General features: G+C 49.6%; 1 protein-coding gene and 1 pseudogene across 1 annotated transcript; both read left to right on the top strand.

The window, feature by feature from the left end:
* The window catches only part of LOC147084023 (uncharacterized), an 82,856-nt pseudogene that overhangs the window by 37,579 nt on the left and 20,688 nt on the right, over positions 1-24,589 (top strand).
* On the top strand, positions 23,235-24,161 carry LOC147084026 (histone H1.4-like). The gene has a single exon (XM_085979946.1). The coding sequence runs from the start codon at positions 23,312-23,314 to the stop codon at positions 24,002-24,004; it is 693 nt and encodes a 230-aa protein (XP_085836072.1). The 5' UTR covers positions 23,235-23,311; the 3' UTR covers positions 24,005-24,161.

Here is a 24,589-nt window from a genome sequence, read left to right as displayed (position 1 = left end):
ATGTTATAGAATCATAGAGCACAGTAGGATGCCTTTCGGCCCATCGTGCTGGTGCCGGCTCTCTGAAAGAGCGATGCAATTAATCCCACTGCCCTGCTCTTTCCCCACAGTCCTGCAAATTTCTGCCTTTAGTATATATCCAATTCCCTTTTTGAAAGTTAGTATTGAATCTGCTTCCGCCTCCCATTCAGGCAGTGCATTCCAGATCATCACAATTCGCTGTGTAAAAAAAGTCTCCTCATTTCCTCTCTCGATTCTTTTGCCAATGATCTGAAATCTGTGTCCTCTTGTTACCGACCCTCCTGCCAGTGACAACAGCTTCTCCTTGTTTGCTCGATCAAAACCCCTCAATTTTGAGCACCTTGATCACAGCTCCACTTAACCGTCTCTGCTCCAAGTTATATTGCCATTGTTTTGTGAATTGTTGCTGTGATCGAGGTGCTGGATGTCCGTGCCTGGGGAATGGGACATTCTATCCTCGTGAGCACCGAGTGTCAGCATCCAACAGTCACTGGTCAGGGACTGTCTTTTTAAACTGCCTCACCTGAGCTTTTTGACTCCCTGATTTCATTATTAAACATTGCCGAGTTTTTGCAGAGTGACCAAGGCTGAACAGATAAATGTGAGGTATTACATTTTGGTAGGAAGAATGGGGAGGTCACTTATCACTTGGAGGGTGCGAGTCTAGGTGGGGTAGAGGAACAAAGGGATCTCGGAGTACAAATACACAAATTACTAAAAGTTGGGACACAGGTTAGCAAGGCCATAAAAAAAGCAAACCAAGCACTAGGGTTTATTTCTAGAGGGATAGAATTGAAAAGTAGTGAAGTTATGCTAAACCTGTATCGAACCTTGGTTAGACCACACTTAGAGTACTGCGTACAGTTCTGGTCGCCATATTATAAAAAGGATATAGAGGCACTGGAGAGGGTGCAGAGAAGATTTACAAGGATGATGACAGAAATGCGAGGGTATACATATCAGGAAAGGATGAACAGGCTGGGTCTCTTTTCTCTTGAAAACAGAAGGCTGAGGGGTGACCTAATAGAGGTCTTTAGAATTATGGAAAATGTTGATAGAGTGGATACAGAGAGAATGTTTCCACTTGTGGGGAAGAGCATAACTAGAGACCATCAATATAAGATAGTCACCAAGAAATCCAATAGGGAATTCAGAAGAAACTTCTTTACCCAGAGAGTGGTGAGAATGTGGAACTCGCTGCCACAGGGAGTGGTTGAAGCGAATAGTATCGATGCATTTAAGGGGAGGCTAGACAAGCATATGAGGGAGAAGGGAATCGAGGGTTATGCTGATAGATTTAGATGAGGAAAGACGGGAGGAGGCTCGAGTGGAGCATAAACACCGGCATGGACTGGCTGGGCCGAATGGCCTGTTTCTGTGCCGTATATCCGATGTAATCCTATGTCAAGTATCCCAGCTGGCTTAGCTCCAGGCACTTTAGCTCAGTGGGCAGCACTCTCACCTCTGAGTCAGAAGGTCGTGGGTTCAAGTCCCAGTCCAGAGACTTGAGCATAAAAATCTAGGCTGACACTCCAGTACTGAGAGAGTGCTGCGCTGTCAGAGGTGCCGTCTTTCGGATGAGATGTTAAACCGAGGCCCCCGTCTGCTCTTTCAGGTGGATGTAAAAGATCCCATGGCGCTACATTGAAGAAGAGCAGGGGAGTTCTCCCCGGTGTCCTGGGGCCAATATTTATCCCTCAATCAACATCACTGAAATAGATTATCTGGTCATTGTCACATTGCTGTTTGTGGGAGCTTGCTGTGCGCCAATTGGCTGCCGCGTTTCCTACATTACAACAGTGACTATACTTCAGAAGATCTTCATTGGCTGTAAAGCGCTCTGGAACATCCTGATGTTGTGAAAGGCGCTATATAAATGCAAGTCTTTCTTTCTCAGCAAGAGGGCGAGTGTCAGTGGTTGGAGGGAGGGGCTCAGTGTTGTCACTGGGTGGACACAGACAGATTGAAGCTAAAAGACAGAGAATGCTGAAGTTTGGAATGATAACACCCAAAGTCAGGAGTTGGGCCCTTTGCCTAGATAAGGGAGGTGGTTGCTAAGAGACCCACAGACCTAATAACACTGCAAACTGCTCAGGCAGCAGACTTGTTGGCAACATGTGAGGTCACGAGTGAGTTGGTGCCCAGACAACAGAGCCTTGGGCATTCCTGAGAGAGACAAACTGGTTCTGTAACCGGGAGAACAGGTTGAGGGAGTCACTCTACGTGGGACGGCTCGTCTGAGGTGTTAACACAGAGGCAGCTTGGGAATGGGATGATCAATGAATCATAGAATCATAGAAATTTACAGCACAGAAGGAGGCCATTCGGCCCATCTTGTCCGTGCCGGCCGACAAAGAGCTATCCTCCCTAATCCCCCTTTCCAGCACTTGGTCCGCAGCCTTGTAGGTTACGGCACTTCAAGTACATATCTGTTAGGGTGAAAATTATACAGCTTAAAGCAGCAACATAAAGAATTAAAGAATGTATTGTAAGAAGTGAACTTGTAAATAAGAAACAAGACAAACAAACTCAGCTTAAGAGGGGGCGGCTCAGCTCGGGACACAACCTGTAATTCCCCCTTAGGCTTTACAACATTCGCTGCCCTCATTTTGTGTTAAATTCACAAAGCTTCCATCTTTGTCCCATGAGGATTCCCCATAGTGTGTCTAAGTGCTGTTGTGGTGGGCAAGGGGCAGGAATTAACTGTTTGTGTCTGTTCCCATTAAAACCATTGTGCTTGACATTAATTGAATTGAGGAATAGTCGACATTTTTAAGTAGTTTCTTGCCAGATTGAGGGTAGGCAAGATAATTGATAGAAGGCCTCCAATCAAATTACATCAGTGCCCTTCAGCCAGTCAGATTAATGTGTTCAAATGAGGCAAAATAAAATGAACAGTTATTGAATGTGGGAAACACTAAATATTTCATATTTATTCAGTGGTGCAGCCTTCTGCAAACTATTTGCTGGAAGCCCTTTGGATGTATTAATGTAATTCTACTATTCTATAATGCAAAGTCGATGAATCAGAATTGTGTGTATTGATGAGTTACAGTAATTGGTAGCTGCAAAACTGCCCATTTTGTAATTAACCGTTAAAAAGTGCCCAAAGTTCTGGAAGGTTCCATATCATTTTATGTTGCCAAACTAGTATCCTGTGAGGACCGGGGAGTTGTTGCTGGGGGAGCGAGATTGGTTGAAGACACCTGTGTGTAATATTTTGCGAGAATGTATAAAAGAAGTTTCAATACCTTGTTGCTAAGGGAACGTGATTGGGTGAGGACAAGAGAATTGTTGCTGGGGGAGAATGTTGTCAATTTCTGTCCTGGACTCTCAGTGATGGCTTTTGGAAACTCCTTTCACCGTCTGTGAGAAGGGCAGGATTGACAGATGGGGAAACTCAAACCAAACTTCACATCGAGATCTCAGAGAGTCACTCCATTCGTCAGGACCTGAAATTCATCGGCCTTTTGAGTGTGGAAGGAGAAATGTTTGGGAGGTAAGTAGCACGGAGTCCAGTTCTACGGAGTACTGCTTCTACAGAGTACTTAACTCGGGAATTGGGTGAGTGAGGGAATTCGATGAGGTGGGGGTAAGAGGTGCTGCTTGATACGTGAAAAAATATAAACAACTCGGGTTTAATTAGGACTGTGGGCTAAGTTACAGTAAAGACCTAAAGCATATAGCTAAATGTTATAAATTAAACAAGATTATTACCTAGATTAAAAACTATTAATAGACAATTGGGTATTTCAAAACTTGAAAACCTAATTAGTTAAATAAAATACAATAGAGATGGCCGGGCAGGTGATGTGTTGCAGCTGTAGCATGTGGGAGCTGGTGGACCCCAGTGTGATCCACAGCAACCACATAGAGTCATAGAGGCACAGAAGGAGGCCATTCGGCCCATCGAGTCCGTGCCAGCTCTCTGTATACAATCCAGTCAGTCCCACTCCCCCGCTCTATCCCCGTAGCCCTGCAAGTTTATTTCCCTCAAGTGCTGATCCAGTCTCCCCTTGAAAACATTGAGTGTCTCCGCTTCCACCACTTCCGTCGGCAGCGAGTTCCAGGTCCTCATCACTCGCTGCGTAAAAAAGTTTTTCCTCACATCCCCCCTGTATCTCTTGACCAAAAGCTTAATTCTGTGTCCCCTAGTCCTTGTACCATCAACTAGTGGGAACAGCCTTTCACCGTCTAGCCTATCCAAACCCATCATAATCTTGTACACCTCTGTCAAATCACACCACAACCTCCTTTGCCCTAATGAAAACAAATCCAGCTTCTCCAACCTGTCCTTGGAGCTAAGATCCCCCATCCCCGGAACCATTCTGGTAAATCTCCTCTGCACCCTCTCAAGGGCCTTCACATCCTTCCTAAAGTGTGGTGACCAGAAGTGTCTGCAGCTCGAGGAACTTCGGCTCAGAGTTAGAGTCATAGGGCTAAAAATTGGGTTTTGGCTTAGCCAGGGCTTTAGCGCCGGAAATTAGTGCAGGCGCTAAGTCCCCTGCGCGCGCCAAAAATTCAGTGGCGCCGCGCCCAAACGGCTGCCGGCGCTACTGAAGGGTCTTAGCGCCTGGAAAAGGGCGCTAACTGCCGTTTCGCGCCGGAATTCCGGCGCTGCGGCACCCGATGCGGTGCGGCAGGCTGGGGAAGTGCAGGCCTCCTCCTTCCGTTAAGGAGGAGCTGCCTGCACCCGGCCGCGGCCCGCGCAAATCTGCTTAAAAATGAGCCCGGCACCTCGGACAAGTGCCGGGCTTGCATCTGTTCCGGGGGGGGGTGGGAGAGAAGTCCGGGGAGGGAGCTGCGGGCAGGCGGCCGGCGGGAAAGCGGCCGGCCGCCGCGGGGCCTTTAATGCGCCGGCGCTAACTGCAGTAAGGCACCTCTGACAAAACGCTGGTTGCGGCTGCCACGGGCGAGGCGGCCGCAACTCAATTTCGGAGTTCGGGCGGGTTACCACGGCAACCGGGACGCTGCGCACACCGATGACGTCATCGGTGCCGGCGCAGCGCTACCGGAGCAACGCCGATTTAGGGCCCCAGGGAATTTCACTACTGGCCATAACTCCGGCGCAAGGCCCTCTAGCGCCTCAAATGAGGCGCTAAGGCTGCTGAATTTTCAGCCGATAGAGTTATGCAGCACAGAAAGAGGCCCTTCGGCCCATCGTGTCCACGCCGTCCATCAAGCCCTGACTATTCTAATCCCATTTTCCAGCACTTGGTCCATAGCCTTGTATGCTATGGTGTTTCAAGTGCTCATCTAAATGCTTCTTGAATGTTGTGAGGGTTCCTGCCTCTACCACCCTTTCAGGCAGTGAGTTCCAGATTCCAACCACCCTCTGGGTGAAAAAGTTTCTCCTCAAATCCCCTCTAAGCCTCCTGCCCCTTACCTTGAAACTATGCCCCTGGTTATTGACCCCTCTGCTAAGGGAAAAGTTCCTTTCTATCTACCCTATCTATGCCCCTCATAATTTTGTACACCTCAATCAGGTCCCCCCTCAGCCTTCTCTGCTCTAACGAAAACAACCCCAGCCTGTCCAGTCTCTCTTCATAGCTGAAGCGCTCCAGCCCAGGAAACATCCTGGTGAATCTCCTCTGCACCCTCTCCAATGCAATCGCATCCTTCCTATATTGTGGCTACCAGAACTGCACACAGTACTCCAGCTGTGGCCTAACTAGCATTTTGTACAGCTCCATCATAACCTCCCTGCTCTTATATTCTATGCCTCGGCTATTGAAACCAAGTATCCCATATGCCTTTTTAACCACCTTATCCACCTGTCCTGCTGCCTTCAGGGATCTATGTACATGCACACCAAGGTCCCTCTGATCCTCTGTCCTTCCTAGGGTCCTACCATTCATTGTGTATTCCCTTGCCTTGTTAGTCCTCCCAAAATGCATCACCTCACACTTTTCAGGGTTAAATTCCATTTGCCACTGTTCTGCCCATCTGACCAACCCGTCTATATCGTCCTGTAGCCTGAGGCTTCTCTCCTTGCTATTTACCACTCCACCAATTTTTGTGTCATCTGCGAACTTACTGATCATACCTCCTACATTCATATCTAAATCATTAATGTACACGACAAACAGCAAAGGACCCAGCACCGATCCCTGCGGTACACCACTGGACACAGGCTTCCAGTCACAAAAACAACCTTCAACCATCACCCTCTACCTCCTGCCACTAAGCCAATTTTGGATCCAATGTGCCAAATTGCCCTGGATCCCATGGGTTCTTACCTTCTTGACCAATCTCCCATGTGGGACTTTGTCAAAAGCCTTACTAAAGTCCATGTAGACTACATCAACTGCACTACCCTCATCCACACACCTAGTCACCCCCTCTCAAAATTCAATCAAATTGGTTAGACATGATCTCCCCCTGACAAGGCCATGCTGACTATCCTTGATTAATCCTTGCCTCTCTAAGTGGAGACTAATTCTGTCCCTCAGAATTTTTTCCAATAATTTCCCTACCACTGATGTTAGGCTCACTGGCCTGTAATTCCCTGGTTTATCCCTACTACCCTTGTTGAATAATGGTACTACGTTAGCTGTCCTCCAGTCCTCCGGCACCTCCACTGTGGCCAGAGAGGTTCTGAAAATTTGTGTCAGAGCCCCTGCAATCTCCTCCCTTGCCTCACACAGCAGCCTGGGATACATCTCGTCTGGGCCTGGGGGTTTATCCACTTTTAAGCCTGCTAAAACCACTAGTACCTCCTCCCTCTCAATACTAATTTGTACAAGTATATCACAATCCCCCCTGCCTGATTTCTATGCCTGCATCGTCCTTCTCCATAGTGAACACAGATGCAAAATATTAATTTAAAACCTCACCTTCATCTTCTGGCTCTACACACAGATTGCCACTTTGGTCCCTAATGGGCTCTACTCTTTCCCTGCTTATCCTCTTGCCCTTAATATACTAATAAAACACCTTGGGATTTTCCTTTATTTTGCCTGCCAGTGTTTTTTCATGACCCCCTCTTCGTTCTCCTAATTTCTTTTTTAAGTACCCCCCTGCACTTTCTATACTCCTCTAGGGCTTCCAGTGTTTTTAGTCCTTTGTATCTGCCAAAAGCCCCCCTTTTTTTCCTAATCCATTCTTGTATGTCCCTTGACATCCAGGGTTCCCTGGGCTTGTTGGTCCCACCCTTGACCTTTACAGGAACATGTTGGCGTTGTACTCTCTCTATTTCCTTTCTGAAAGACGCCCACTGCTCTGATGTGGATTTTCCTACAAGTAGTTGATCCCAGTCCACTTTGGCCAGATCCTGCCTTATCATATTAAAATTGGCCTTCCCCCAATTTAGATCCTTTATTTCCAGTCCATCTTTGTCCTTTTCCATAACTACTTTAAATCTCACCGAATTATGGTCACTGTCACCAAAATGCTCTCCTACTAACCCTTCTACCACGTGCCCTGCTACATTCCCTCGAATTAGGTCCAGTACCGCCCCTCTCTTGTAGGACTTTCTACATGTTGGCTGAAAAAGCTCTCCTGGATGCACTTTAAGAATTCCACACCCTCTAAGCCTTTCACACTCTGACTATTCCAGTTAATATTGGGGAAGTTGAAATCCCCAACAATTATTACCCTATTATTTCTACACTTCTCTGAGATTTGCCGACATATCTGTTCCTCTATCTCCCCCTTACTGTATGGGGGCCTATAGTACACTCACAGCAAAGTGCTTGCCCCCTTTTTGTTTTTAAGTTCTACCCATATGGCCTCATTAGAGGAACCTGCTAAGGTATCATCCCTCCTTATAGCAGAAATTGACTCCTTGATTAATATTACTAACCTGATTTTTGGTCAACTCTTGGCGTATTCACGTTTAATAAGTCTCCGGGAGAAGGAGTCGCTTCACTTGTACTGGTTCCTGGGGCCTGATCACCTTCCCCAGGAGCAGGGCCTTGACCCTGACTTTATTCACTTGTACTGGTTCCTGGGGCCTGATCACCTTCCCCAGGAGCAGGGCCTTGATTCTGGGGGTGTTTTATTGCACCGCATGGTGTACTTGAGAAGAGCCCCATCAGGGCGAGTGCGGGAGGGTCAGGGGCGCGTGCGGGGGGGTCAGGGGGCGCGTGCGGGGGGGTCAGGGGGCGCGTGCGGGGGGGTCAGGGGGCGCGTGCGGGGGGGGGTCAGGGGGCGCGTGCGGGGGGGTCAGGGGGCGCGTGCGGGAGGGTCAGGGGGCGCGTGCGGGAGGGTCAGGGGGCGCGTGCGGGAGGGTCAGGGGGCGCGTGCGGGAGGGTCAGGGGGCGCGTGCGGGAGGGTCGGGGCGCGTGCGGGAGGGTCAGGGGGCGCGTGCGGGAGGGTCAGGGGGCGCGTGCGGGAGGGTCAGGGGGCGCGTGCGGGAGGGTCAGGGGGCGCGTGCGGGAGGGTCAGGGGGCGCGTGCGGGAGGGTCAGGGGGCGAGTGCGGGAGGGTCAGGGGGCGAGTGCGGGAGGGTCAGGGGGCGAGTGCGGGAGGGTCAGGGGGCGAGTGCGGGAGGGTCAGGGGGCGAGTGCGGGAGGGTCAGGGGGCGAGTGCGGGAGGGTCAGGGGGCGAGTGCGGGAGGGTCAGGGGGCGAGTGCGGGAGGGTCAGGGGGCGAGTGCGGGAGGGTCAGGGGGCGAGTGCGGGAGGGTCAGGGGGCGAGTGCGGGAGGGTCAGGGGGCGAGTGCGGGAGGGTCGGGGCGAGTGCGGGAGGGTCAGGGGGCGAGTGCGGGAGGGTCAGGGGGCGAGTGCGGGAGGGTCAGGGGGCGAGTGCGGGAGGGTCAGGGGGCGAGTGCGGGAGGGTCAGGGGGCGAGTGCGGGAGGGTCAGGGGCGAGTGCGGGAGGGTCAGGGGGCGAGTGCGGGAGGGTCAGGGGGCGAGTGCGGGAGGGTCAGGGGGCGAGTGCGGGAGGGTCAGGGGGCGAGTGCGGGAGGGTCAGGGGGCGCGTGCGGGAGGGTCAGGGGGCGCGTGCGGGAGGGTCAGGGGGCGAGTGCGGGAGGGTCAGGGGGCGAGTGCGGGAGGGTCAGGGGGCGAGTGCGGGAGGGTCAGGGGGCGAGTGCGGGAGGGTCAGGGGGCGAGTGCGGGAGGGTCAGGGGGCGAGTGCGGGAGGGTCAGGGGGCGAGTGCGGGAGGGTCAGGGGGCGAGTGCGGGAGGGTCAGGGGGCGAGTGCGGGAGGGTCAGGGGGCGAGTGCGGGAGGGTCAGGGGGCGAGTGCGGGAGGGTCAGGGGGCGAGTGCGGGAGGGTCAGGGGGCGAGTGCGGGAGGGTCAGGGGCGAGTGCGGGAGGGTCAGGGGGCGAGTGCGGGAGGGTCAGGGGGCGAGTGCGGGAGGGTCAGGGGGCGAGTGCGGGAGGGTCAGGGGGCGAGTGCGGGAGGGTCAGGGGGCGAGTGCGGGAGGGTCAGGGGGCGAGTGCGGGAGGGTCAGGGGGCGAGTGCGGGAGGGTCAGGGGGCGAGTGCGGGAGGGTCAGGGGGCGAGTGCGGGAGGGTCAGGGGGCGAGTGCGGGAGGGTCAGGGGGCGAGTGCGGGAGGGTCAGGGGGCGAGTGCGGGAGGGTCAGGTGGCGAGTGCGGGAGGGTCAGGGGGCGAGTGCGGGAGGGTCAGGGGGCGAGTGCGGGAGGGTCAGGGGGCGAGTGCGGGAGCGTCCATCTCCAGGACGTGTGTGTCTGAGTCAATGGGACTCTCTCTGACCTTTCTCCCCGGTCCATCTCCAGGACCAGTGTGTATCTGAGTCATTGGGACTCTCTCTGACCTTTCTCCCCAGTCCATCTCCAGGACCAGTGTGTATCTGAGTCAATGGGACTCTCTCTGACCTTTCACCCCAGTCCATCTCCAGGACCAGTGTGTATCTGTGGGGACCTCAATTCAAGAACGGGCGAAGAACCAGACTTCACCAATAATCAGGGAAACAATTACGTATTCGGGAATAACCACTTTGACATCCCTTCCCTTCCATACAGGCATAACTGCGACAAGCAGTCAAATACCAACGGTAAACAGCTACTACAGCTCTGTCGAAACCTGGGTCTGTACATTGTCAATGGTAGGTTCATAGGAGACCTCCTAGGAAGATCGACCTACTGCTCACCTCTTGGCTGCAGCACAGTAGACTATATGATTACAGACTTGGACCCATCCTCTTTCAGAGCATTCACAGTCAAACCACAAACAACACTGTCAGATCACAGTCAAATTACTATGTTTCTCAAAAAGACAGAAACAAACAACATAGAAACACAACCCAGTAAACTGTACAACACCAAAAAATTGTACAGATGGGCCAAAAACGACACGGAAAAATACCAGAAAACAATTAGCAATGCATCAACTCAAGCTCTCTTAGACACCTTTCTGGATAACATATACACTCACAATAAAGAAGGCGTAAACCGGGCAGTTAGTAAACTAAACAATATTTTTGATAATTTGGCAACAAATGCAAACTTGAAAGCTCGCAAGAACAAAGCCAAAACAAAAAACTATGAAAAATGGTTTGACCATGATTGCCATAACATGAGGAAAAAACTTAGAAAACTATCAAACCAAAAACACAGACATCCAGAAAACGAGGAATTACGCCTTACTTATTGTCAGACGCTAACACAATACAGAAACACACTCAGGACCAAAAAAGAGCAATTTATTAAGAATACACTCAGCTCCATGGAGGAATCCATTGAGTCGAATTGTTTCTGGGACAACTTGAAAACACTACACAAAAAACAACACGACGATTTGTCCATTCAAAATGGGGACACATGGGTAAACCACTTTGAAAAATTATACCAGAAAAACACACTAGGACCAGAGCAACACCAAATACGCAAAAAACTTGAAAAGCTTGAAATGGCCATAAAAGATAACCAAAACCCGCTAGACGCCATAATAACAGAAAAAGAACTTCTTGAAAAACTCAAGGACCTGCGACCAGGAAAAGCTTGCGGGACAGACGGCATACTAAACGAGATGATTAAACACGCAGACGACAAACTGAAACTGGCTATCCTAAAACTCTTCAACTTGGTTCTGAGTGTCGGTTATTTCCCTGACATCTGGAACAAAGGACTCATAACACCCATATACAAAAGTGGGGACAAAATCGACCCAAACAACTATCGAGGCATCTGTGTAAACAGTAACCTGGGGAAGGTATTCTGTAACATCATAAACAAAAGACTTATAAACTTCCTTGAAGAGCACAATGTCTTGAGTAAAAGCCAAATTGGATTCCTGCCAAACTATAGAACATCCGATCATATCTTCACCCTACAGACCCTAATTGACAAACACGTTCACCATAACAAAAGCAAAATCTACGCATGCTTTGTAGATTTCCAGAAGGCTTTCGACTCCATCTGGCATGACGGTTTATTCCTGAAACTTATCGAAAGCGGGGTAGGAGGTAAAACATATGATGTAATTAAATCAATGTATACAAACAATAAATGTGCAGTTAAAATTGGAGACAAACAAACAAAATACTTCCCACAGGGGCGGGGGGTGACGCAGGGATCGCCAATCTCACCGACACTCTTTAATATTTACATTAATGGATTGGCAAAACTACTTGAACAATCTACAGCACCCGGCCTCACCCTATATGAATCCAAGGTTAAATTCCTCCTCTATGCCGACGACCTGGTTCTGCTGTCACCAACTAAGGAGGGTCTACAGCAGAACCTGGACCTGCTGGAGTCGTACTGCCAGACTTGGGCCCTGACAATAAATCCCCAAAAAACCAAAGTCCTTGTGTTCCAGCAAAGATCCAAACAACATGGACCCACAATAAATTTCACAGTAGGAACAACCAAAATTGAACAAACCACTCACTACACATACTTGGGCTTAAAAATCAGTTCTACGGGAAACTTCAAACTGGCTGTGAATGAACTGAAAGAGAAAGCAAGAAGGGCTTTCTATGCCATCAAAAAATCAATCCAAATAGAAATCCCAATTAGCATTTGGCTCAAAATTTTCAAATCAGTAATTGAACCAATTGCACTCTATGGCAGTGAGGTCTGGGGACCACTAACACAACAAGATTTTGCAAAATGGGACAAACACCCAATTGAGATCCTACATGCGGAATTCTGTAAAAGTATCCTCCGGACTCAAAGGAAAACAGTAAACAACGCATGCAGGGCGGAATTAGGCCAATACCCATTAATAATCACTATCCAAAAAAGAGCCACCAAATTTTGGAATCACCTACAAATGAGCAACCCCCAATGCTATCACTACGACGCCCTGAAATGCCAAGAGCTGACCATAAAGAAGAATACCCTCAGTCAACTAGTCCTGGGACTCAATAAAGTAACTAATAACAATACTAACAATAACCAGCCCCAGGACAGTGACAGGGTAACACAAAGAATTCGACCCAACACAATCGTCGCTAAGCAAAAGGAAAAATATCTGTCATATTGGGCAGAAACAACAAAAACCCAAAGCAAACTCAATTGCTACTTGGCCCTAAACAGACAATACAACATAGCTGATTACCTGACCATGGTAAAGGATAACAAACTGAGAAGAACCTTGACAAGGTACAGACTTAGCGAACATAGCCTAGCGATCGAAAAAGGCAGACCAGGCTGCCAAGAGAAGACAGGATATGCTCTCACTGCAGTCAGGGAGTAGTTGAGACAGAGATGCACTTCCTCACAGCCTGTGGAAAATATCAGGGCATCAGAGAGAATTTCTATCAAAAATTCTCACAAATATGCCCTGAATTCAGAAATCTGACTGACAACCAAAAACTCCCATTCCTACTGGGGGAGGAGAGAAGCTGTGTAACACTGGCGGCACACTATGTTACAGCTTGCCATGAACAGAGGGATAACCAGTAAACTAAGACAAGAGTATATATAAACAAGGCGAAAATATATTTATAAACTCAGGGATATACCTGTTTATACACTGTATGAATGGAACCGCGTTTATGTGTTCAACCATAAATGTATTTTGATGCTTTGGCAACATAAGATGTACCTTATCATGCCAATAAAGCGATTTGTATTGTATTGTATTGCAATGGGACTCTCTCTGACCTTTCTCCCCAGTCCATCTCCAGGACCAGTGTGTATCTGAGTCAATGGGACTCCCTCTGACCTTTCTCCCCGGTCCATCTCCAGGACCAGTGTGTATCTGGGTCAATGGGACTCTCTCTGACCTTTCTCCCCAGTCCATCTCCAGTACCAGTGTGTATCTGAGTCAATGGGACTCTCTCTGACCTTTCTCCCCAGTCCATCTCCAGGACCAGTGTGTATCTGAGTCAATGGGACTCTCTCTGACCTATTTCCCCAGTCCATCTCCAGGACCAGTGTGTATCTGAGTCATTGGGACTCTCTCTGACCTATTTCCCCAGTCCATCTCCAGGACCAGTTTGTATCTGAGTCAATGGGACTCTCTCTGACCTTTCACCCCAGTCCATCTCCAGGACCAGTGTGTATCTGAGTCAATGGGACTCTCTCTGACCTTTCTCCCCAGTCCATCCCCAGGACCAGTGTGTATCTGAGTCAATGGGAATCTCTGACCTTTCTCCCCAGTCCATCTCCAGGACCAGTGTGTATCTGAGTCAATGGGACTCTCTCTGACCTTTCTCCCCAGTCCATCTCCAGGACCAGTGTGTATCTGAGTCAATGGGACTCTCTCTGACCTTTCTCCCCAGTCCATCACCAGGACCAGTGTGTATCTGAGTCAATGGGACATTCTCTTTGACCTTGTTCCACAGTCGATCTCTGGAAGCTCTTTGAATCGGAAGGGTTCTCTCCGGTTGGTGCTCTCACAATCCTGTGCTGGTTCATAGAAACATAGAGATAGGAACAGGAGTAGGCCATTCGGCCCTTCGAGCCTGCTCCGCCATTCAATGAGATCATGGCTGATCTTCGTCTGAGATCATAGCTGATCTTACCAGTTCAGTACCCCGTCCCCGCCTTTTCTCCGTAACCCTTAATCCCCTTAGCCTTCAGAAATATATCCAATTCTCTCTTGAAAATATTTATTGAATTAGCCTTCACAGCCCTCTGTGGCAGGGAATTCCACAGGCTCACCACTCTTTGAGTGAAGAAATTCTTCCTCATCTCTGTTTTAAATGATTTGCCCGCTATTTTTAGACTGTGGCCCCTGGTTCTGTGCTCCCCGGCCATTGGAAACATTCTCTCTGAATTCAGCCTGTCCAGGCCTGCCATAATTTTATATGTTTCGATGAGATCCCCTCTCAATCTTCTAAACTCCAGTGAGTACAAGCCCAAACTATTTAATCTCTCTTCGTAGGTCATTCCCGCCATTCCAGGTATCAGCCTGGTGAATCGCCGTTGCACTCTTTCCATGGCAAGAACATCCTTCCGCAGATGGGGCGACCAAAACTGTACACAATACTCCAGATGCGGTCTCACCAGCACCTTGTACAGCTGTAGTAAGGTATCCCTATTCCTATACTCGAACCCCCTTGATATGAAGGCCAACATACCATTTGCCTTCTTAATCGCCTGTTGCACCTGCATGCTCTCCTTCAGTGACTGGTGCACAAGAACACCCAGGTCCCTCTGCACTTCCCCATCTCCCAATCTATTGCCATTTAGATAATAATCTACCCTCCTGTTTTTACCCCCAAAGTGGATAACCTCGCATTTATCCACATTATAGTGCATCTGCCACGTATCCGCCCATTCCCCCAACCTGTCCAAATCGCACTGTAGCCTCCTGACATCCTCATCAGAGCCCACCCCTCCTCCTAGTTTAGTGTCGTCAGCGAATTTGAAAATATTGCATCCAATTCCCTGATCCAGATCATTTATATATATTGTGAACAGCTGGGGTCCCAGGACAGATCCTTGCGGCACCCCGCTGGTCACTGCCTGCCACTCCGAAAACGAGCCGTTTATTCCAACTCCCTGTTTTCTATCCGCCAGCCAGTTCTCTATCCACGTTAATACTTTGCCCCCAATCCCATGAGCCTTAATTTTGCATGATAATCTTTTGTGTGGAACCTTATTGAAGGCTTTCTGGAAGTCAAGGTACACCACATCCACTGGCTCTCCCCCATCTATTTTACCAGTTACTTCCTCAAAAAATTCCAGCAGATTAGTCAAACACGATTTACCCTTTGTAAATCCATGTTGACTCTGTCCGATCCTTTCCCCATTTGTCAAGTGCTCCGCTATTTTATCCTTAATAATGGACTCTAGCATTTTGCCCACAACCGATGTAAGGCTTACTGGTCTATAATTCCCTGCTTTCTCTCTACCCCCCTTTTTAAATATTGGGGTAACATTAGCTACCCTCCAATCCATGGGTACTGTTCCCGAGTCAATGGAGTTCCGGAAGATGATCCTTAGAGCATCTGCTATCTCCAGGGCCACCTCCTTAAGTACCCTAGGATGTAGTTTATCAGGCCCCGGGGATTTGTCGGCCTTCAGTCCCCTCAACTTACCCAACACCATATCCCTAGAGATACTAATTTCTGTCAGCTCCTCCCTCTCATTAGTCCCTATGTTTGCCGATATTCCTGGGAGGTTATTTGTGTCCTCCTTTGTGAATACAGAACCAAAGTATGAGTTTAATTGGTCTGCCATTTCCTTATTCTCCATTATATATTCTCCCGAATCGGACTGCAAGGGACCGACTTGGGATTTTACCAGTCTTTTCCTCCTGATATACCGATAAAAGCTTTTGCAGTCTGTCTTTATGTTTGCTGCAAGTTTACTTTCGTATTCTATTTTTCCCTTCCTGATTAATCCCTTTGTCCTCTTTTGCTGTATCCTGTACTGCCCCCAATCTTCCGGTCTGGTGCTTTTTTTTGCCAGTTGATATGCCCTTTTTTTTAATTTTATGCTGTCCCTAATTTCCCTCGTTATCCACGGTTGAGTCACCTTTTTAGGTTTATTTTTATGCCAAACCGGTATAAACATGTTCTGGAATTCTTCCATTCCATCTTTGAATGCTTGCCATTGTCTATCCACTGTCAATCCCCCCAGAAACACCACCCAATCAATCTTACCCAATTCCCGTCTCATACCCTCGTAATTCCCTTTATTTAAGTTCTGGACCTTAGTCTCTGATTCAATTTCCTCACTCTCCATCTCGACTGAGAGCTCGATCATATTATGATCGCTCTGACCCAAGGGGCCTCGTACAAGAAGATTGCTGATAAGTCCCTTCTCATTGCACAATACCCAGTCTAAAATGGCCTGATCTCGAGTCGGCTCCTCGACATATTGGTCCAGATAACCGTCCCGAAAACATTCCAGGAATTCCTCCTCCTCAGAATTTTTACTAATTTGGGTAGTCCAATCAATATGTAAATTAAAGTCACCCATGATGACAGCTGTGCTCTTATCGCACGCTTCTCTAATTTCCCTTTTTATGCCTTCCCTCACCTCCATATTACTATTTGGAGGCCTATATATCACACCCACTAACGTTTTCCTCCCCTTGCTATTTCTCATTTCTACCCATACAGATTCCGTTTCATCCGAGTTAATATCCTTCCTTTCCATTGCATTAATCCCCTCCTTTACCAGCAATGCTACCCCACCTCCCCTACCTTTTTGCCGATCCTTCCTAAATATTGTATATCCCTGGATGTTAAGTTCCCAGCCTTGCCCACCCTGCAGCCACGTTTCTGTAATCCCAATCAAATCATACTTGTTTACCTCTATTTCCACAACTAATTCATCCACCTTGTTCCTAATGCTTCTAGCATTAAGATACAAAGGCTTGCTTTTTTCACACTCTCATTATGAATTAGTTTGGCCCTTTGTGTTTCTCTCCTTTGCTTATTGCTTCTCACCTTTCTACCATCTATTTCTGACTTCATATGACTTCCCTCTTTTCCACTACCTAGGTTCCCATCCCCCTGCCAAATTAGTTTAAATCCTCCCGAACCGCCCTAGAAAATATTACCCCGAGGACATCGGCTCCCTCACAGTTCAGGTGTAGACCGTCCCCTTGGTACAGGTCACTCCTCCCCAAGAACTGGTTCCAATGCCTCAAGAATTTAAATCCCTCTCCCTTGCACCACTGCTCAAGCCACGTATTTAGCTTATCTATCTTACTCTCTCTAAACTTATTAGCTCGTGGCACTGGTAGCAATCCAGAGATTACTACCTTTGAGGTCCTACTTTTCAATTTAGCTCCTAACTCCCTAAATTCAGCTTGTAGGACCTCCTCCCTCTTTTTACCTACATCGTTGGTACCTACATGTACCACGACAACTGGCTGATCCCCCTCCCCCTTCAGAATGCTCTGCACCCGCTCCGAGACATCCTTGACCCTTGCACCAGGGAGGCAACATACCATCTTGGAGTCTCGGTCTCGGCCACAGAAACTCCTATCTATCCCCCTTACAATTGAATCCCCTATCACTATAGCCCTATCCCTCTTTTTCCCGCCCTTCTGTGCAGCAGAGCCAGTCATGGTGCCCTGAACCTGGCTGCTGGTGCCTTCCCCTGATAAGTCATCTCCCCCAACAGTACCCAAAACGGTAAACCTGTTTTGGAGGGAGATGACCGCAGGTGACTCCTGCACTACCTTCCTGCCTTTACCCTGCCTTTTGGTCACCCATTTACTGTCTGAGCTAGCCTTTACCTGCGGTGTGACCAACTCACTGAATGTGCTATCCACAACATCCTCAGCATCGCGTATGCTCCAGAGTGAGTCCATTCGCAGCTCCAGCGCCGCCATGCGGTCCGCTAGGAGCTGCAGCTGGACACACTTCCTGCACACATAGTTGTCAGGGACAGTGTCCCTGATTTCCCACATGGCACAGGAGGAGCATGACACGGGTCCGAGCTGCCCTTCCATGACTTAACCCTTACAATACCCTTTTATTTACTACGATTTAGCTTAATTATTGAATTCTACTTAGAATAAGTTTGTGAAAGTACTCACCAACCAGTCACCTACCTGTTTTCTGGTGTTGTATTTTCACTGCCGCCTCTTGTCCTGGAACCTTTTCCACCTAGGTTAGGCTCCTGAAATAAAATAAATTGAACCTACCTTTTCAACTTCCCCTAACCCCTAAAAGGTTAGAGGAGGTGGAAGGGTGGGAGACACTACACTGTAGTGTTTCGGGTTTAGCAACAGCTCCACCTATATAAGAGTTACTGGCCTCCTGCTCTCCCGACTGCACCAGCTGTGAAAGAAAAAGCCCGCGAAAGGTGAGCTTTTAAACTCACCAGTTACTGGCCTCCTGCTCTCCCGACTGCCCCAGCTGTGAAAGAAAAAGCCCCCGAAAGGTGAGCTTTTAAACTCACCAGTTACTGGCCTCCTGCTCTCCCGACTGCACCAGCTGTGAAAGAAAAAGCCCGCGAAAGGTGAGCTTTTAAACTCACCAGTTACTGGCCTCCTGCTCTCCCGACTGCCCCAGCTGTGAAAGAAAAAGCCCGCGAAAGGTGAGCTTTTAAACTCACCAGTTACTGGCCTCCTGCTCTCCCGACTGCCCCAGCTGTGAAAGAAAAAGCCCCCGAAAGGTGAGCTTTTAAACTCACCAGTTACTGGCCTCCTGCTCTCCCTGCTGTTGTTCCTCAGTCTACAATCCCTGTTTACTTCGAGCTGAGCACCTTCCTCAATCACACCATCTCTCACCGGGACATCTAATTGTGGCAAAGCAGAAAATAAGAACAATATTGAAAACGTGAAATAATATAATGTAGACTTTTAATCAGCTTACTAATAATTCAATTTCAAGGCCGAGTATTTGTTTGATTTTGTGCCTTTCCTCAGATCCCCAGTTGCGGGGCTGTTTGTTTAGTTTGGAGATTTTCCTCAGATCCCCAGTTGCGGGGCTGTGTGTTTAGTTTGGAGATTTTCCTCAGATCCCCAGTTGCGGGGCTGTGTGTTTAGTTTGGAGATTTTCCTCAGATCCCCAGTTGCGGGGCTGTGTGTTTAGTTTGGAGATTTTCCTCAGATCCCCAGTTGCGGGGCTGTGTGTTTAGTTTGGAGATTTTCCTCAGATCCCCAGTTGCGGGGCTGTGTGTTTAGTTTGGAGATTTTCCTCAGATCCCCAGTTGCGGGGCTGTGTGTTTAGTTTGGAGATTTTCCTCAGATCCCCAGTTGCGGGGCTGTGTGTTTAGTTTGGAGATTTTCCTCAGATCCCCAGTTGCGGGGCTGTGTGTTTAGTTTGGAGATTTTCCTCAGATCCCCAGTTGCGGGGCTGTGTGTTTAGTTTGGAGATTTTCCTCAGATCCCCAGTTGCGGGGCTGTGTGTTTAGTTTGGAGATTTTCCTCAGATCCCCAGTTGCGGGGCTGTGTGTTTAGTTTGGAGATTTTCCTCAGATCCCCAGTTGCGGGGCTGTGTGTTTAGTTTGGAGATTTTCCTCAGATCCCCAGTTGCGGGGCTGTGTGTTTAGTTTGGAGATTTTCCTCAGATCCCCAGTTGCGGGGCTGTGTGTTTAGTTTGGAGATTTTCCTCAGATCCCCAGTTGCGGGGCTGTGTGTGTAGTTTGGAGATTTTCCTCAGATCCCCAGTTGCGGGGCTGTGTGTTTAGTTTGGAGATTTTCCTTAGATCCCCAGTTGCGGGGCTGTGTGTGTAGTTTGGAGATTTTCCTCAGATCCCCAGTTGCGGGGCTGTTTGTTTAGTTTGGAGATTTTCCTCAGATCCCCAGTTGCGGGGCTGTGTGTTTAGTTTGGAGATTTTCCTCAGATCCCCAGTTGCGGGGCTGTGTGTTTAGTTTGGAGATTTTCCTCAGATCCCCAGTTGCGGGGCTGTGTGCTTAGTTTGGAGATTTTCCTCACTAAATTTCCGGCCTCCTGAGACTCCCCCATTCTCACTGCTCTGGGCAGAAATGCGCCATTTTCTGTGCGGAGTTACTGACCGGAGCGGTGACCCTGTGACCCTCCCTCGCTGTGATCTAAACTCAGGGCTGAGCAGCCGTTGTCGGGCCGGGTGCTGAATGGAGCCGAGTTCCCTCAGTCACAGAACAGGCCCTGTAACCCGGGCAACAAGCCTGTTTCTGACCGGCCCAGCACACAGCAAACCCATGATCAGCAGGGGAGCAGCACTGCGCCTGCGCGGGAGAGAGAGAGAGAGAGAGAGAGAGAAAGGGACGGCACTGCGCCTGTGCCGGAGGGCGAGAAAGGGAGCGGCACTGCGCCTGCACGGGAGGGCAGGGGAGCGGCACTGCGCCTGCGAGAGAGAGAGAGAGAGAGAAAGAAAAAGGGAGCGGCACTGCGCCTGCGCGGAAGGGCGCGGCACTGCGCCTGCGCGGGAGTGCGTAAGGGAGTGGAACTGTGCCTGCGCCGGAGTGCAAGGAGCGGCACTGCGCCTGCATGGAAGAGAGAAAGGGAGCGGCACTGCGCCTGCGCCGGAGTGCAAGTCTGCATCACAGCGCCTGCGCGGGAGAGAGAAAGGGAGTGGTACTGCACCTGCGCGGGAGAGCGATGTCGCACGAACGCATCACTATCGCTCCCAGTGGTGGGAGGACTACATCGGAACATATTGTCAGGAGGAGGCCATTCAGCCCCTCCAGCCTGTTCCACCAGCCCATTCCATTCACTCCACCTGATTTCAAGAAAGGGCTGAGCATACTGGATACAGCAAACACCTGACAACTAGCCGCGCCTCTAGCCAAGCTGTTCCAGTACAGCTACAACGCTGGCATCTATCCGACAATGTGGAAAACTGCCCAGGTATGTCCTGTCCACAAAAAGCAGGACAAATCTAACCTGGCCAATTACCGCCCCATCAGTCTACCCTCAATGATCAGCAAAGTGATAGAAGGTCTCATCGACAGTGCTGTCAAGCAGCACTTACTCACCAATAACCTGCTCAATGATGCCCAGTTTGGGTTCCGCCAAGACAGTTTGGCTCCCAACCTCATTACAGCCTTGGTCCAAACATGGACAAAGGAGCTGAATACCAGAGGTGAGGGGCAAATGTAAGAAGTCACACAACACCAGGTTATAGTCCAACAGTTTTATTTGAAATCACAAGCTTTCGGAGCGCTGCTCCTTCGTCAGGTGAAGGGGAGGTGAGAGTGACTGCCCTCGGCATCAAGGCTGCATTTGACCAACTGTGGCATCAAGGAGCCCTAGTAAAACTGAAGTCAATGGGAATCGGTTGGGGGGGGGCGGGGAGGAACCTCCACTGGCTGGAGTCATACCTAGCACAAAGGAAGATTGGCTGTGGTGATTGAAGGTCAATCATCTCAGCCCCAAGACATCGCTGCAGGAGTTCCTCAGGGCAGTGTCCTAGGCCCAACCATCTTCAGCTGCTTCATCAACGACCTTCCCTCCAACAAGAGGTCAGAAATGGGGATGTTCGCTGATGACTGCAGCGAGGTGATTTACTTCCTATGTTACCTTACACTGTACACACACAGCCCGAGAATGGCCTCTCCCTTCCCCCACTCACTCCATGTTCCGGAAATATTTCCTGCTTCAATCTGTCTCGTACAAACAGCCCCGACTGCCGCTGAACTTACCCGACACAAAGCCCATCTGCGGACACAGTCCTAGTGCGATGTGCTGCTGTGAGGAGGCTGCTGTTTGTTCCCTTACTCGGGCCCGTGCTATCTCCACTCCCTGATGTGGTCAGCGATCTTCAGCCGAGCACAGAGGAAACGGCCCCCGCTGGCAGAGCTTGGGGAGGGGAGCTTGCAGGATCCTTCCTGTCGCTTTAAACAGTGTGGAGAGAGGGGGAGGAGCAGGCAAGTGTTTATCACGCATGCTCAGACCTCTCTCCTGACGCAAATTAAAAGAAGCAACAGCAAAAAAAACACTTTGAACTTATATAGCACATTTAAATGAATAAATCATCCCAATGAGCTTGAAAGGAGCGTTATCAAAGAAACATTGTCACCGAGACAGATAAGGAGATATTAGGAGAGGGGAAAGCAACCCTGGACACACGTCAGTTGCTGCCGGTGAGTGTGAGAGTGATGCGAATCCTGTCCCTCAGAGCGATTTGTTTCCCCATACTGTATGGAAGGATGGAGAGGAACAGGTTCTGTCAATCTCTGACACTGAACTGCTGCTGAGCGGGGAGTTTAATCAGTCTCTGCCTGTCTCCGGTGGGTGAGTAGGCGACAGATACCAGACAAGTTCCCGGGCCTGTGTGACTGTCACCCCCTGTGTCTTTCTCTGTGCCTTGTGTACAGGATCAATCCCCAGTCCCTCTATCCCCCAGCCCTGCCTGTTATATCTGGATCGACGCTGAACCTCTCAGTTTTCGGTCTATTGAAACCAAGTTCAAGGCATGTGTGGTGAACAGAATGTCTCACTATTTCTGTGAATAATACTATCATCTAAAAGCAGGCTAGGATCCACACAGCCAAACTGTGACATGTTCCTGCCTCTAAATCTCGGTAACAGACTGCGTGGACCGCTTGGCTCAGAGTACGACCATTCAGACTGATACAGTCTCTCTGTCTCTCTCTCTCTGGTTGCTGTCTCTGGGTGTTGAGAATGGAATGCACAGGACACCAGTTGCTCTGTTCTGTTCCTCAGTTTTGGGGAGAGATAGACAGAGAGAGGCGGTGAGATCATCATTTCTATTTTCATATAAATCAAACTTATTCCTGCCTGCGAACAATATAATACCTTCAAACCAGATATGGGTGAACACAGCCAGAGCTGTGATTGGCTCCTGCCCCTGAATCTGGGGAACAGACACTGTGAGGAGCGCCGGCCTCAAGAGTGTTTAACACTGACTGAGCTGGGAAACTCCAACTAACCCCGAGAATCGGCAGCACAGGCCGAGCGGAGAGGAAAACCTGTCCTGTGAACTGTAAATCTGGGAACAGATTGTGCTGTGAATGAGCAGAGTGAACATTATGTCAGCGAGAGTGTGTTAAAGGGGCGGGCGGGTTAGACTAATGTCACTGTGTTTGTGTGCCCGCTCTCATCGCCGGATTTCAGAGACCCTCTTGTGTAAAATTCAAAGATTTCCCTGTCATAGGATCGCCCTGCTCCCCCCTGATGTGGGAATTAAATGTGAAGTTTTAGTTGATTTCAAATTTCAGTCGAAAAACAGTGAACATGTCCGCGATCGGGTGAGAGAGCGCGATCAGTGCAGCAAAGAAACGGTTTTAAATCGAAATTGCTGTCTTGAATTCTGATGAAACTTTCTCGACAGCAAACATCCCGGTCTTCGAGACAGAAAGAGACCAATCTGGGAATGTGGAGTGCCCGAGTTTAATTGTAATCGGAGAGTTAATGAGGAGAGAGAAACAGAGAGAGGCTGGAGGGGCCGGGAGCTGACAGCAGGGTGTCTCCGCCCCGTCCGCTCGCTGCCTTTAAGTTGCTCTGTGCCGCCGCCTCTCGTTTCATTTCTGACCCAGCTCTGACTGTCAGAGAGATTTTCTACAGAGTCGCCGACATGACCGAGACTGCAGCCGCCAAAATGGCTCCTCCTGCTGCCGCCGCTCAAACCAAGGCTCCCAGCAAGAAGAAGAAGGCGGCGGCGGCTCCCCACTCCAAGCCAGCCGGTCCCACGTTGGGCGAACAGAAACTCAAGGTTGTGGCGAGTGGCAGCGATCGCAAGGGGATGTCCCTGGTTGCGATAAAGAAGGCTCTGGCTGCCAACGGCGTCGATGTGCTGAAGCTCCGGTCCCAGATCAGGTTAAGTATCAAGATGAAAGTGGGAAACGGCTCCCTGGAGCAGAACAAGGGCACGGGCGCCACGGGTTCCTTCAGGCTTGCTAAGAAGGAATCCCAGCGGAAAGAGGGAAAGAAGGTGAAGAAACCAGCAGCCAAGAAATCTGCAGTAAAGAAACCGGCAGCCAAGAAATCTCCAGCCAAGAAACCAGCAGCCAAGAAATCTCCAGCCAAGAAACCAGCAGCCAAGAAATCTCCAGCCAAGAAACCAGCAGCCAAGAAAACAATCACCAAGAAGGCAGCAACGTCTAAAAAGACAGCGAAAGCGGCGGCTGGGAAGAAGGTGGTGGTGAAGAAGCCCAAGAGCCCCAAGAAGGCCACAGGCAGAAAGGTGAAGGCGGCCAAGAAGGTGGAAAAACCCAAGGCCAAGCCCAAATCAGCAAAGTCTCAGAAAGCAGCGAGCAAAAGAAAATAAAAAGGACAACTGTAGTGTATGTACCTTTAAGAGGAACTATGTTTTTGAAGCCCCTGTATACTGTAGTACCAGTAGTAACCACTCGGGTATATAAGCCTGTATAGCGTCTTGTGTAGTTAGTTCACCTCCAGACTTTGTTCAGTAAACACTTGTTAAATCAACTCCTGCATTCCGTGTCTCCATTAACACATGGATCTAACAACAACTTGTAAACATCTGAACCCAAAGGCTCTTCTCAGAGCCACCCATGTCTTTCCAAAAAGAGGTGATTGCGGAATCATATGATCCATGTCCCGGGGCCGGGCTCAGATTCCAGATTGAAATCATTTCAAATGAACCCCGGCTCCCTGGTGACTCGCTGATTTTCGCTGCACCCACCCCTCCCCCAGTGTCTGCAATAAAACAGAGAGAGAATGGGATGTCCGGGCCTCACTCTAACTGGGGGGGTGTTCGACTCCAGTCTCAGTTCATGGTCATTTTCAGTTCACAGGTTCAGGGTGAAAGTCTCTGTGAGACGCTGACACTGGCGGAGATACCCCACATCACAACTCGAACCCCAACACATGAGATTCTCCAAATCAACTG

Source organism: Somniosus microcephalus, unplaced genomic scaffold, assembly GCF_052327205.1.
Source record: "Somniosus microcephalus isolate GS21.2 unplaced genomic scaffold, FLI_Smic_1.0 scaffold4, whole genome shotgun sequence".
Classification (NCBI taxonomy): domain Eukaryota; kingdom Metazoa; phylum Chordata; class Chondrichthyes; order Squaliformes; family Somniosidae; genus Somniosus; species Somniosus microcephalus.
The sequence above is the reverse complement of the archived record's forward strand: the minus strand, read 5'-3'. Positions and strand labels throughout refer to the sequence as shown.

Bases quoted from the DNA above. Each gene is read 5' to 3' on its own strand.
- LOC147084026 (XM_085979946.1), top strand. From the start codon at position 23,312: ATGACCGAGACTGCAGCCGCCAAAATGGCTCCTCCTGCTGCCGCCGCT.